This window comes from Ochotona curzoniae, unplaced genomic scaffold (assembly GCF_017591425.1).
Source record: "Ochotona curzoniae isolate NIBS_2020 unplaced genomic scaffold, NIBS_Ocur_1.0 scaffold_3171, whole genome shotgun sequence".
In the NCBI taxonomy this organism is placed as follows: domain Eukaryota; kingdom Metazoa; phylum Chordata; class Mammalia; order Lagomorpha; family Ochotonidae; genus Ochotona; species Ochotona curzoniae.
The window spans coordinates 195923-211284 of NW_024467104.1; the positions used below are offsets into that span (position 1 = coordinate 195923).

Genomic DNA, 15362 nt, shown 5'->3' on the forward strand with positions numbered 1-15362 from the left:
GAGGGCCTACTCAGTGATGCTTCCAGTCCTGAGCTCACAGAGTCCCACGCTGGAAAATCGCTGGAGCCCCTTCCTTAGAACCATACTCATTTTCACAAATGCTTGTTCCCACTAACACGGTGACTCCACTTTTCTGGCTGGGAGGTAGCAGAGGCTGACTAGGTCTGTGTAAGGATCTACAGGCATTGATAAGTCTGCAGGCTGTGAATGTCAGGATTTCTAGCCAAAGGTTACTCTTGGATATCACTGTATTAGGTGAAATAAGCCAGACACAATATGACAAATATCACAATGCTCTCCTGTATATTAATTTTTGAAGTGAAAACAAGTGGTGGCTTTGAAATTGAATTAGTGTTTGTTAAAGCAAAAGTTCCATAGAGGGAGGATAGATAGTGGCTTGCGTAGCACATAGCCAGACACACTCAGAGAGAAGAGCTGCTACTCCACAGCACAGTGGGTGACAAGCGTTACATCCAGAGTATAAGGCTGGAAGAGCTTTCTGTTTTGAAGACAGGAACTGCAACGCTGAAAATAAAAACAAATAAAAGCTCGTTCACCTACTGATTGCATCACATATGTGTGCAATATGTTTTATTAATATATGTCACATTGTGGAAAGAGATACTGTATGGCACATGGTAAAAATATACAGGTTTTAGATGCTGATCAATTTCATCAAATATATGCATTTTAAATGATGATGCTAATAAACCTAGCATTTCTTAGTTTTTCTCTTAAGAACATATCCATACCAAATCAATGAGTTCCATTTTTTGTGTTTTCCACAGTCTCCACAAAAATCTCCTACCATTTAGCTTTCTATTGTCACACAGCGTTTTGTTCCCTGAAGGTTTTCTTGGCCCCCAGATTTATCTTTAAATAACTTCATGACAGTCACTTTACTTTTATAATTTTATAAACTGATGACTGCTATTGCTGTAAGACATTGTAAAGATATTTAATTTTCTGAGATGTTTCACTATGAGCTCCTGGAATGAAATACTCAGTTTCAGCAATTAAGGAAGCAAGAGCATTAAATGTTTATTAAACTTTATTAGCCTCAATTGAATTTCTACATCTTCAGAGAGCAATTGAGCTAAGTTAAAACCATTAAATTATCCCCAGTCATGAGAAACAGTGAGAGGGTAAACATTGTGGGTTTTTTAGATACCCGGTCACACACATACACGCACACGCAATGAGCTGTATACTAAGTTGTTGGAGGGAGAAGAAATAAAAACAATCTTAGTAGATAAACACTGTATAGACATTTGCTCTACATTTCACACTTTCTGAACATTGATTTCGGCTAACCACGGATCAACTGTGAATACCCAAAACAAGCACTTGAAAGTCGGCTGAAGCAGAATCATCATGTTGTAGAGAGAATTCTAGACAAACATTCTGGAAACACTACTGAGCTTGGGCAATCATGTCCCACCTTGTCTTCCTTCTCAGAAATTCTGCTCTTTCCAGATGATGAGTTTCTGAATTATTTTCGCTGAAACAGGTAAATTCCATGATAATACTTTCTGCTGGTAAGCAATTTTTGTGTTGAGGAAACTGACTTAGCATGTGTAAAGCTTATTTAATTGGTAAAGAAATGTATATGTAAATCACTTTTCTCCTGTGATTAATCCTGAAATATCTGAGTTCATGATGAGTACAAGACTTTCATTCTCATTTCAGTGAAATAAATCACCTGTTGGACCTTTCTGATGAGACTGAGCGCCAGTTTTTGTTTTATTTTTAATCGGATTTCTTTACTCATTTGAGCCATCATCATTGTCTCCTAGGACCTGCATTAGCAGACAGCTGGAGCCTGGATCCAGAGCTGGGAATCAAACCCAGACCCTCGGATCTGGAATGCAGGTGCCCTACCCACCAGGCCATGGAGCCAGCCGTGGAGCCAGCTTATGTGAGGTACGTGTTCTTAAATTTATTTCAAGATTTTTATTAACATAATACTTGTTCATTTTACAGTGTATGTTACAATACCCCAAGAAAAACCCACAACATAATCCAGTCAAATCTCTCGACAGCTCTTCTACCCATCCCTTCTTCTTTGTGTCAGACCAAGCAGCCTTTCCTTTCCTTTTTTTTTTTTTTTTGACATTATGATGAACTTCATGAACCCACTGAGCTGTGGTAATAAAACATATCACTTCATTTAACACTGTTTACCCAATTTCCTCTATTGCCCTGCCACTGTCATTTTAACCTCTAATATCTTTATTATTATACTCAGTTCAACTACTTTCTGTAAACCTCCAAGGTGACAGAAAGCATGCTATACAAGTTTTATTGTGTCTGGATTACTTTTATTAAAATAATGATATCCTGTTTGCTACCAATGTCAGCAATGTCTTCCCTTGCATTTCTTTTCCATAGAAACATCTTTGAGAAAATGCAGATTAAAAATAAGCAAAGGCGATGTAAATAGAGTGGAAAATTTAAAATGAGTGAATAGTTTGTGACAGGAGGATGAATCTTTTCATAGGGAGAAAATGTCAGACAATGTGAGAGCTTTCATATTTCTTAGTATGTTTATTCATACTCACCTTTGCTCCCAGAAGCAATGGCTTAGTTGAATCTGGAAAAGAGATCAGCATTGCCATCATATTGCAAATTTCAGCATCAAAAATGTAACATCAAATCATAAAGCCTGCTTCTTAAAAAAAGACCATTGTTCCTAGTTAAGCCTGTCTTGCCCTGTTGTAACAGACAGAGAAGGGTTTTGCAAATGTTACCTGAAGTTTCCGATTCCTCTTTTTCCATTCCAAGCTCATGCAGTCTTACCTTTGCTCCCAGAAGCAATGGCTTAGTTGAAAGAAGAGAATGCAGCATTGCCACCATGCAGGGACAGCAAAGGAAAGATGACAGCCTGTGCAATCAGCGAGGACAGAAGTGGTTGGTCACACTGGGATGTGTCCCTGCCCGTGCAGAGCAGGGTGATGCTCTCACTTCCATAGAATAAAATTCAGTTTAGATTATGGCCTTAACCATAGCTGGCTTCAAAAACAGAGTTGACGTGTCCTCTGAGTTATCGAATTTGAGAGCTGTGAGTGATGATAAATATCAAAACTCAAGCAGAAATGAATTTAGGCTATGATGGTTCATGAGTAAATTTCCTGAATGGAAGCACTGCAGCCTTTTTAGTCAGTGATGCCTGGTACTGAAGAATTTGTTTGGTGTTTTCAAGAGAATGTGTAACTGCTTTAATATACTTCATATCTAGGCAAGTAATGGCTTTTGTTTTACACCATGACAGTAACATTAACACCCAACAGAGAATTCTTCTCCCAAGTGAGGGAACCTATGAGTGTGCACTCAACTAACCACAAGTGATAAAATGCTTCATGGAGTAGTTCAAATTGTTTTCTCCCAAGCTGTAAATTAAATACACAGAGGAATCCTCCCCTCGGAGAACCGAGAGTTTCTGCATTATCCTCCAGTACCATCTACATTGCCAGAGCTTTGTTCTAGACAATCCCTTCAGGAGGAGCAAAAGAAAAATAAGAATTGAACATTGGTAATTTTATGTTAAGAATGTGGCACAATGGCGGCCTAGTGGCTAACGTCCTCACCTAGAATGTGCCAGGATCCCAAATGGGCACCAGTTCTAATACTGGCAGCCCCACTGCCATCCCAGCCCCATCCTTGTGACCTAAAATGCAGTCTGGCAATGGGTGTCTACCTAGTGCTCAGGCAGTGAACCCAGACAAGGAATTGCCCATCCTGCTGGTCCATTTGAGTTGACCAGGTACATAGACAGAGCAGCAGATCCCAGATGGGCAGTGTGAGAACAGGGTGGATTTCATAGCCTAGTCAACCCCTAGAGTTGAACTGGGTGCCATTTTGCGTAAGGAGGCAAAGGCAAGGGAAAGGAATGAGCATACACTGGGCTGGGAGTGAACTCATTTCTGACTAAGTGAACTGCAGCAATGTGTCATTCTACAGGTCTCATCCAAGACAGCTCTGGTTAGCCTCAGCCTGATGGCCAGCAGATCAAGAATTGCAGTATTGGTACATCACATGCCATTTTGCCCACTGTGGCAATTGCTTTAGGAGTACATGGGACAACAGTGAACTGCACATGTGCTGAGCTCCCTAGAACTTGCTGAGTTTCATATATTGCACTGGTCCCACGGGAAAATAATACCGACTGTGGTATCGTACTTGTCAAAATAGGTCCTATGGCACCCAGACCTAACTTCCAACAGGTTCTGACAAGATCAGTGCCACCAACAACCTAGCTATATAGGACACCTGGTGTCTCCCTAATCCTGGGACTTGCTCCAACCAGAGGTGGGAGAAAGGTTGCAGGGACAACGGTGCAGCCTCAGCACGGTATCACAGGAGGTGGAGAATGATGAGCCAGGAGCTGGGAGACCACTGAGGTTTGAAAAAGCCAAATGACATTAGGAGATACAGAGTTCAACACCATGTTTAACAAAGTTTAAAACCAGGCAAAACTACTAATGGGCCATACCACATACTTGGAATAACTAATTTAAAAAAATTCAAGAAAGGGTTTAGCAGACAGCAAGTTTAGGGATTTCTGCCACTCACATGGGAAACAAGGCCTGCACTGCTTCTTGTGGAGACAGCGGTGGAATCTAACATAAGAACCCAGACCTGGAACTTGCTGGAAGTAGTCGCACAAGCGGCTGCAAGCAAAATGTTGTGTACCAACTGCAATAAGTAAAATCGCATTGTAGACCTATGGATGACAGAGCTTAGAAACCTGCCCCAAGGAGAAGACTCTGCTAACTAGATGTACAATGACCAAGAGCAAAAGAAGACACAAAGGCTCAGTGAATATTACTGAAAACACCCTTGCAAAGGAGCAAAACCCTTTGCCAACCTCAGAGTTAACTGAGGAAGACATCAAGAAAATGGGGGGCACAGAATCCATAAGACTCATTTTAAAGCTTCTGATCAAAAATGAGAAGCTCATGCAAGAGTTCAGAGAATTTAAGAAAGCAATAAAGCAAATCAAGGCTGATATATCAGAAATTAAGAACATAGTAGAGCAAATTAAAAGTATAGAGGAGAGTCTCCAAAATGGAATGAAACAAGCAGAAGAAAGAATCTCAGAACTGGAAGATAATTCTTGTCATCAGGGGGAAGCAAACAAAAAGCCGGAAGCAGAGCTGGATCAGGCCAAAAAGAGTATTCAAGAATTGAAAGACACTATTAAGAGGCCAAATATAAGAGCCATGGGAATCCCAGAAGGTGCAGAAAGAGAAGTTGAGTTTACACATGTATTTAATGAAATAATAAGGGAAATTTTCCCTAATCTAGAGAAAGAACTGGGAAACAAGATCCAGGAGGAACACAGAACTTCCAACAGGATTGACTAAAAGCAATCTTCACCAAGACACATGATCAAGCTCTCTTCAATTGAACATAAGGAAAGATCCTGAAATGTGCACGTGAAAAAAAAAAATCAATTGACATATGAAGGAATGCCAATTAAACTCACAGGAGATCTCTCACAAGAATCTCTACAAGCAAGAAGAGAATGGAGTGACATCTTCCAGATTCTAAAAAATTATCGGCCTAGGATAACATATCCAGCAAAGCTTTCTTTTGTCTTTGAAAATGAAGGAATCTCAACTGAACTTGAACTGTGGTCATGCAGCAAGGTGGAGGAATCCACCATGGGGGGAGGGGTATGGGAAGGGCGGGGGGAATCCCCAGAGCCTATAAAACTGTATCACATAATACAGTGTTAATAACAATAAAAAAAAAAAGAAAAGAAAATGAGATAAGATTTTTCCACAGTCAAGAAAAGTTAAAAGAAATTGACCCTTTTAAACCTGCCCTACAAATGATACTTCAAGATGTTCTCTTGAAAGAGAAAAGAGAAATAGCACCTACCAAAACCAAAGGCAAATGGGAAGAACATCCCAGTAAAATGACAACAGAAGACTAAATCAATGAACAACTCATTTCTAAAATGACAGGACCAAATTATCACCCATACATATGTAAATGTACATATCTGAATGTAAATGGCTTAAGCTCAATCAAATGTCATAGATTAGTAGACTGGATTAAAAAACAAAACCCATCTGAATATTGTCTGGAGGAGACACACTTCACCAGCAAAAATCAGCGGAAACTACATCACATGGGTTTTGTTGTTCTCTGTTGGTTTCATCTCTTCAAAACACTTTTTTCTGATTATGTCATTCAGTGACTCTTAGATTATTTTCTTCGAGAAGGTTCTTGATTTTCATTTCTTCAGCTACGTGTTAGTCATTTAATAGCATGTTATTTAACTTCTTGGTGTTGTTAATTTCTTTTTTCTCCCTGTTGTTAATTTTGTTTTGTGGCTTTTCATTTGAGGGGATATATAATAGCTGTGTAATGCAGACTGTCATATCCAGTTACATGTCATTTAATTTCATGTCATTGTAAATTTCTATTTCTCTTCCTATTGTTGATTTTGTATCATGACTTTTCATTTAAGGGAATGTACAGCAGCTGTGAAATGGAGACTAACATCTAGATATGAGGATGCAGTGTAGTATGCATTTCTGTTTCCAGATGAAGATGGACTGACAATGAAACTGTTTACTGTATCTTGACAATAGGATTCTGGACTCTCTGCCATTGTCCATGCCCGTAATGATGGACATATGTTGTGTATGAAGAACTATATGTTAGTAATGATATAGAGGAACTAGGTGGTGGGAAGAGTGAGTTGGGGAAGGGATAAAAGAAATTTCATGATCTATGGAACTGTATCATAAAACAATACTAATAAAAGACATTTAAAAAAAGAAATACAGAAGCAAGTAACTTGCACCTATGATTAAATTCAGAAGTGTTTATCACTTGTGATTCTGATGTTTTTACATTACAAGTGCCAAACTTTAAGCTTCAATTTCTCTAATCATTCTCCAAAGAGCCATAGAACACAACATTACCAATATTTAAACTATGATGTATAACCGGATCACCTGGCTTGGGTCTTTTACCCAAGTGCATGATAGGAGCCAGGATGGTAACCCCAGAGGTGGCCAGAAAGGGATGAGGTGACCTGACCTGCGACATTTTGCCTGCATGTACAATAGGGCCAGTCTGGTAATCACCAGGATACCCGACAACACCAGGTCACCTTACCAAAGAACTTCCGTTGCCATGCATGGTGACAATCAGACCAGTAAGCCCAGGAGGAGGCCTGGTAGGGACTGGATCACATGAGGTGGGCCCTCTGACCCATGTGCACAATGGTAGCTGGGGCAGAAGGCCCAGGAGGGGGTCCAGCAGGGAGTATGTCCCCTGACCTGAGTCTTTTGGCCTGTGTTCACCATGGTAAGCCACAGAAGAGTGCTCGCAGGGACTAGGTCACCTGACGTGGGTCCTTTGGCCTTCATGTGGAGTGAGGACAAAGCCAGTACACAATGGTGCAGGGGAGTCTGATTTGAACTGGGTTTCCTTACCTGGGTACTTTGTCCTGGTTGTGGTGGAAGCTAGGCCAGTAAACCATGGGGACATATGTCAGGGAATAGGCCAAGCACCAATGGCACCAGGCAAAACCTTTGGTCCACCTGGTGGCATGTTCATGGGGACTTAGGGGTGTTGTCTTATAAGAGACCTGGGGAATGGCACAGGTGGGGGCATGCAGGCACCTGGGGACTTATGACCTCTGAGGGATTTTCATCGACAAGGGTACTGTTCTAGGTCCCATCAGAGGCTTAGACAGAGCTGGGGATTGCATATCCAGATGCAAATAGAAGATATGGCAAGACATTGGTGTTGCAGAGGACATCAGTATCAATAGCTGAAAGTGAAGACAGAATGCCCAGAGAAATGGATGGGGAAATATATGGGAATGAGATGCTCATAGGGAGTATGTTGTAAGTGAGCAATGACCAATGTACTTGCACATAAGTTTGGAGAGGGGGACAGGAAGAACTTAAGGGTCAGATCGATGCACCAGCCTACATGAGAGACCAGAGCTGGGCTAATTAGCATGGATCACCACTGAATTCAGCCCACCAAGGCACAATGAAGCCAGGGGTGGGAGCCAACTGGCAGGGCTAGAGCACATCCCTGTCAATGAAAGGCCGAACAGGGACTAGGCGGGGGTAAGCTGCAGCATCCACAACTGAGTACTAGGAGCAAGTCAGGACAAGCCAGGCTGCAACATCTAAAGGCAAAGGCCAAGGCAGGAGACAGGCTATGCTGAGCTGGCTCAGAACAACCACTTGCACGTGCAAGGTTTGTGACTGCAAACAGGCCTGGTTGGAGAGCTAAGGGATGCACTGGCTGGATTGTACTTCCCACTGGAGAGCTCAACACCAGCTCAAGAGTGAGTTTGCGTTAGGACTGGGACTAGATTAAGAGGCATCACCCACCAGCATGAGCTGGAATTGGATGCAGACCAGCCTGGGCAGGGTTACAGCACCCAGTGCCAAATGCCAAGGTGAGGCACACCATGCCACACTGGGCTATAGCACCCATCAATACACATGAGATGCACAGTTGGGGGTGCAGGCCTGGTAGGGGGACAGCATGAGCTCCCCTGTGGGGCCACTGTTCCCACAGGCAAGCATGAGAACTGGGACTAGGGGAAGGCCAGGCTGGGCAGGGTTAAAACACCTGTTGGCCTGCATGTGAACTAGGTTGGTGTAGAGCCAGCCTGGGCTAATGGACTGTCTCCACTGGTGCATGTTTAGACAAAGTAAGTGCAGGCTGGTGATCTTTGCTGCAACATTGACTGGCAAGTGCTAGGGATGGGGGCAAATCCTGCGAAGCTAGACTGCAGAAACACCCATTGAGTGCAAGAGCTGGGACTAGGAGAGGACCCAGTAGGGAAACTGTGGGCACCAGTATGATGCACTGCAACTCCCACTGGTGAGCTTGAGAGTGAGGGTTACCCCGGTGGTGGCACCTACTGGCACAGTTTCTGAAGCACCTAAGAAATGTTCAAGAAAGAGCTGTGCCATGCAGGTGTTGAACGAGATTGTTTTTGATTCTGAGAGAAGATGAGCCAACATTTTAGGGACTATGGTAGAGGAATAGCACGCATCTATCAAAGATAAGAAAGCCAGGAAGAAATACATTGGCGAGTCCAAAGTCTGGCTGCACATTATGGTGACAACAATGAGCAGGTTCCCCGAGACAGTAACAAAATAGGTAATCAGTAACAGCAAAAACAGAATTGTTTGCATCTGAGGATTCTGTGTCAGTCCCAGTAGGATGAATTCAGTCACATTCATCCTGTTGTCGTTTCTTAGGATGCTGATGAAGGAACTCCAAGGAAGAAGTGGTGAGTTATCCTGTAAAACACGTGATGTAATAGCAAGGTGAGGAGCATTATGTATTACAGGTTTTCAGGTAAACCAAAAACATTTAAATAATTAAAGCAATTTCCTTTTCACGTTAGACCACAAGAAATGAAACAAGCTATCTTTTATTTATTTTTTTTCAGATTTGTTTAATGTTTGTTTGTAAAGCAGAGTTACAGAGAGAAGCCTCAACAAAGAAGAGCTGTCCACTTCTTGTTTCACTGGCCTAATGACCACAACAGCCCATGCACTTGAACTATTGTGGGGAGCCATGCAGTTGGGACAGGTGGAGTGAGGGGGTGGCTAGCACAGCTCAGTTAGCAAGGCTATAAGGCTGCATGGCAAGGCTCAGCAGAATGTCTCTAATTACCTCATTTTGCCTCAACCCATTGTAAAGACACTCATTCACCTCTGAGATTTCAGTGAATTCTCCTGAGCGTGTTGTTGTTGTTTTTCTGCAAATGTGAAATGAGTCCTATAACTGGTAAAAGATGTCAAGCTGATCAATCATATTACGGTGAAGGGGTCTTTGGCAACTTAAGGCAATGACACACAGCTAAAAGCATACAATAGTACAATTGAACCCACATCGTACCCAAACATCTTGTTATGTGCCCACCTTTCTCCTGGAGCTTGCCCTAATATGAGTAATATTTCCCTTAAGAAATGGCTTCATAATATCCTGGAAACAGATGGCAATGGTAGAGGTACAAACAGTTTATTTGCCAAGCAGCCTCAAACTGCTATACTACGTGAAATAAGGCATTTTCACTTCCCACCACGTAGTGGAAAGCATATTGGTGCGTCTTCTAAAGTGAGACAAATGCTACAAGAAAATGGCTTCAATTTTCTACCTTTGACACTTATATTTAGAAAAAAAAACAGTTCTTAAAGATAAAAATAAGTTTCCTGTAAAGGCCTTCTGTTTGTAGAAAGACTGAGTTGCCCTCATCCTTTTCACTGCTCTTCAACAAAAGAACAAAAAAAAAAAATTGAAATCAGTACTAGGTGAAGGTGATGATAATTAATGCATGATTGAGTATAAGATTTAGTAAAGAATTTATGATACATGTCTTTATAAATTTCTCTCATATATAGGCTTTCCTTTTAATTTTGTATTCTTGATCTTTTAAGTAATACTACTTTAGGTTTGGTGAAAATTGATTTTGGATATAAGTAAAGCACCTGTCACTATGTGTCCATTTGTGCTGCCAAACGTGAGTTCCTGTCTTCAGCTTGGTGACTGCAGGTCTGAATGAGTAATGGCTTGCTGAAAATATTTCCTCTGAAGTCAAATAATAATAATGCTTTTTAGTATTGTGTTTGTAATCATTCTTTAATAATGAAGTAAAAGTAAAACGTTTGGATGTTGTGCAAAAGCTTGTGATGATTTGTATATAAATAAAGAAGGCAGCTTTTCTGAGTTGTCCATTATGAGCATCATGCTAGAGTGGTGTATATGTCTTCTTCTTTCCCACTTAGTCATACACTCTTCTCAATCTCAGAACTCGGCTGGAGCTGGTCTGCGGCAAACCATCATCTGTTCCTTCCCCAGGCAGGTTGACAAGGAGCTGGGTCAGAAGTGAAGCTGCTTAGCCTCCAGTTGTCACTACAGTAAGAGATGCTGCTGCTAAGCACAACTGATGATTAACTCCCTGCACCAACTAGCTCCTAAGGTGGGTTCTGATAAAACTGCCAAATGCCCTTTAAAATAACTTGTGGGGACTGCTGCGACAGTGTAGCAGTAAAAGTCCTCGCCTTGAACATGCCAGGGTCCCATGTGAGCACCAGTTCTAATGCTGGCAGCTCGCTTGCCATCCAGCTCCTTGCTAGTGGCCTGAGAAATCAGTTGAGCATGGCCAATGCCTTGGGATCCTGCACCCACATGGGCGACTCACAGGAATTTCTTGGCTCCTTGCTTCAGATGGGCGCAGTCCAGCGGTTGTGTTCACGTGGGGAGTGAATCATTGGAAGGAAGATCTTCCTCTCTGTCTCTCCTCCTCTCTCTACATGTATATTTGACTTTGCTGGAGATAATTATGCAAGAAGCTATCATGTCACTCAATTGATTCATTTGCACTTACTAATAAACATTACATCCCTCTTCCTTTTATATAAAAAAAACTGTACTGCTATGAATTCTATTTCTGTTCACTACTAACATACGTATAAAATCTGACTTACCCTGTCTTCTGTGGAAAAGCTCTTAAATAGCAGCAAAGAAGCAAGGCTATATCTCAGCTTGTTCATCTCTTTGCCTACACCAAGTAATGCAGTGTTTGACTCATAAAAGCAAGTGTGAAATCCTTTGGCTTATTCTCTTTTGTTTGTTTTCAATGTACTCCACAGAGAAATGTTCACAATCTTACATAATAAAAGCCAGAATGATCGTTGGGAAGTAAACCATATCTATTCGTCCACCCCTTCAGATCCACCTTCACTCTTCTGCACCCAGGGTGGCAGTCCTCCATGGTCTGGCCAACAAGTAGCCCTGGGTGTTTTTCCACTCCTTATTAAATTTTGTATAATTTGGCCATTCCTTGATAAGTAATGTTACCCAATTTCAGTCTTTGCTTGTGAGTTTACTGGTTGATTTTGGGTACCAGAATTACTGAAAGAGAAAAGGTGAAAAATTCATAAAATATCTACTTATTTAAAAAGTACTCATTTGTTCTTACCATGTTTGTTCTTTCATTATCAGTCTATGTGTTTCACTGGATTGGAAATTTCTATTTAAAATAAAATAGAATTATATGGAAGTGCCTTATGTTATTAAATGAATTTTTTATTAAACTAACTTGACTCTCATGTCTGCATGAGAAGAGACAAAATACACCAAATAAAAAAAATGAAATTCTTTGTCTCTAACTGTGATATCAGAAAGAAAGTCAGGGCCAATGATTCATGGAAGCTAAGTGAAAGGATCCCACTCCCGGTAGCCAGGGCAGGCTTTGTGGAGATTTGGAAGTACAGAGTGAGACAGAAATGAAATGAAGAAGGTGACAAAGTATGTCTAAGGGTAGAGACATCAGCAAGTGAATGATCCCTGAGCAGGGAGCAGGGTTAGTGTCAATCCTCTAGGAGGCCATGGTAGCTCACTTGATGGCAGCTCCTGCAGTCTAAGAGATCACTTCAGGGGTGTGACTTCATTCTAACTAACAAGAAATATCAGGGTTATGCACAGCAGAACGTCATGATATGACTTACTGGTCCCCCCCCCCCAAAAAAAAAAACAATTCTGCGGGTGGAGGTTGGCAGGATGGCACATCAGGCTAATTCTCTGCCCTATGGCATCAGTATAACAAATGGGCACAGTTTGTATCACTGCTGCTCCACTTTGCATCCAGCTCTCAGCATACAACCTTGGGAATGCAGCAGAGGATGGCCCAAGTGCTTGAATTCTAACTCCCATGTGGGAGAAACAGAAGAAGCTCCTGCCTCTCAGCTTTGGATTGACTCATGTCTAGCTGTTGTGGTCATTTGAGAAGTGAACCCTAACCAACAGATTAAAGACCTTCTCTGTCAAACTTGCTATTTTCCCTAACCTCTGTAAAATGATTTCAGAAAATAAATCTTTAAAAAAACAGATAAGCTAGTACTCTGTAGAGATAAGCCTTTGAGGAGCAGGCATGGTTGGAGTCCTCACTGCTCCTGCCTCTTCCACTCCCCAATAATGAGCCAGAAAAAGCATTGGAAGATGACCCGAGTATGTTGGTCCCTGCAACTCACATGGGAGATCAACATGGAGTTCCAGCGCCCGGCTGTAATGGGCATTTGGAAAATGAATCCGTGGATACAAAATCCATTCTCTCTGTATTTCACATAAATAACATAAAGCTTTTTGGAAAAAGTAAGCAATTGTACTAAGGATATGAATATTCATTTACTTGAAATTTACATTGTACCACATTAACATATACAAGAATTATTGGTAAAAAGATTAAAATTATTAAAAGAAAGAACTATAAAAAGAATTAGAGAAAACAAATTTTTATCACCAATTAATTTTACATATTAAAATAAAATATGTGAGTTGTTCATTTCCATTAGTTCTCAAGGCTCCTAAAGGATATCGCTTTGTCCATTTAGATAACTATGACTTTATGTAGCTGTTTCAGGATATTAGGATACATAACCAAAGCAAACAACAGTGAAGCCATAATTGCTGATAGTGAGGCATCCTTATTTCTACCAAAGACTGCATGTCAAGTTCTGTTTCTGCAATAGAGCCCCACTCCAACTGCAGTCACTTTTTTGCTCCAAAGCTTCCTCATGGCATTTTTCATTTCTGCATTCCTCAGAGTATAAATGAGAGGATTCAACATGGGAGTTATCAGTGTTAAAACCACAGTTACGGATTTGTCGATGGAGAAGTTGGACGTGGGCCTGGCATACAGGAAGATACAGGGAACGAAGAATAGAACAACTACCGTGATGTGGGATGTGCAGGTGTAAAGAGCTTTGCGCCTGCCTTCCAATCCGTGACTCTTAAGAGAGTGCAGTATGACCCCATAGGAAACAAGGAGAATGAAGAAGGTGACAGTGCAAATCGCCCCTCCATTAGCAATCATAGCGAGTCCAATGAGGTAGGTATCAGCACAGGCGAGTTTCAACAAAGGATACATATCACAGACGAAATTGTCAATGACATTGGGGCCACAGAAAGGAAGCTGATAAATGAAGAGAAGTTGAACCAATGAGTGGAGAAAGCCTCCAATCCAGGCCACCAAGAGCATGAGAACACACACACGTCGATTCATGATGGTCAAATAGTGAAGAGGTTTGCAGATGGCCACGTATCTGTCATAGGCCATGGCCACCAAAAGAATGACTTCAGCACCCGCAAAAAAGTGATCAAGAAACACTTGAGTCAGACATGCCTGAAAGGAGATAGTCTTTTTCTCATAGAGCATGTCCACAATCATTTTGGGAGCCATGGTAGTAGAGTAGACGGCATCAAGAAAGGACAAAAAGGCCAGGAAAAAGTACATGGGGGATCCCAGCGACTGGCTGGCCATGATTGTCACCAGAATGAGCAGATTGCCCATTATTGTCACAAGGTAGATGAGTAGGAACACAACAAAGAGAACTTTCTGACCCTCTGGGCTCTGAGTGAGCCCCAGGAGGATAAACTCAGTCACATTGTTCCTGTTTCCCATGGATTCTTCAGCTGGGGATGGAGTCAGGGACCAAAGCCTGCCAACAGAGTGAACAGCAGTGAGTGGGAGAGGAGCACAAATCTATGTCAATTCTGCGAGGGCCTACTCAGCGATGCTTGCAGTCCTGAGCTCACAGAGTCCCACGCTGGAAAATCGCTGGAGCCCCTTCCTTAGAACCATACTCATTTTCACAAATGCTTGTTCCCACTAACACGGTGTGACTCCACTTTTCTGGCTGGGAGGTAGCAGAGGCTGACTTTTCTGTGCAAGGATCTACAGACATTGATAAGGCTGCAAGCTGTGAATGTCAGGATTTCTAGCCAAAGGGTACTCTTGGATATCACTGTATTAAGTGAATAAAGCCAGACACAATATGACAAATATCACATGTTATATGCATATGAAAACTTGGAGGCAAGATACATTTTTTCAAATTTGTTTTACGTTTTTGATTGACATGGCCTATTTGCTCTTTTTCACAGTGTGTGTTACAATATCTCAACATAAGCCTACAATGTAATCAAATCCAACCTGACAACAGCTCATCCACACATCTGTTTTTCTTTGTAGGTGGAAACTACCAGCTTCTCCTTTTACATATTTAAATTTTGATATGTACTTTTCACTGAGCTGTGGTATGTTAAACATTTCACTTATACTCAACACTACCCAACTTGCTCTATTCCACTTCCATGACCATTTTGATCTGGTATTCTCTAAACTATGCTACTTAGATCAGCTTCTTTATGTAAACTTCCATGGTGGCAGATAATATACTATACATGTTTTATTGTGGCTGCATTAGTTTTATGATATTAATGATATCCGGTTTGATACAAATGTTGAGAGTTCTGCCTCAATTGTGGTTCAATCACTTTACAACTTAAATGTGACA

General features: G+C 41.5%; 1 protein-coding gene across 1 annotated transcript; it reads right to left on the reverse strand.

Annotated features, from left to right (window-relative positions):
- Positions 1-34: 34 nt before the first annotated feature.
- Positions 35-14488, reverse strand: LOC121172220 (olfactory receptor 4A15-like). The gene is made up of 4 exons (XM_041004072.1): positions 13559-14488; positions 13038-13145; positions 2562-2593; positions 35-176 (listed from the first exon to the last, which is right to left on the reverse strand). The coding sequence occupies exons 1-4, from the start codon at positions 14465-14467 to the stop codon at positions 35-37; spliced, it is 1191 nt and encodes a 396-aa protein (XP_040860006.1). The 5' UTR covers positions 14468-14488.
- Between the last annotated feature and the right edge of the window lie 874 nt (positions 14489-15362).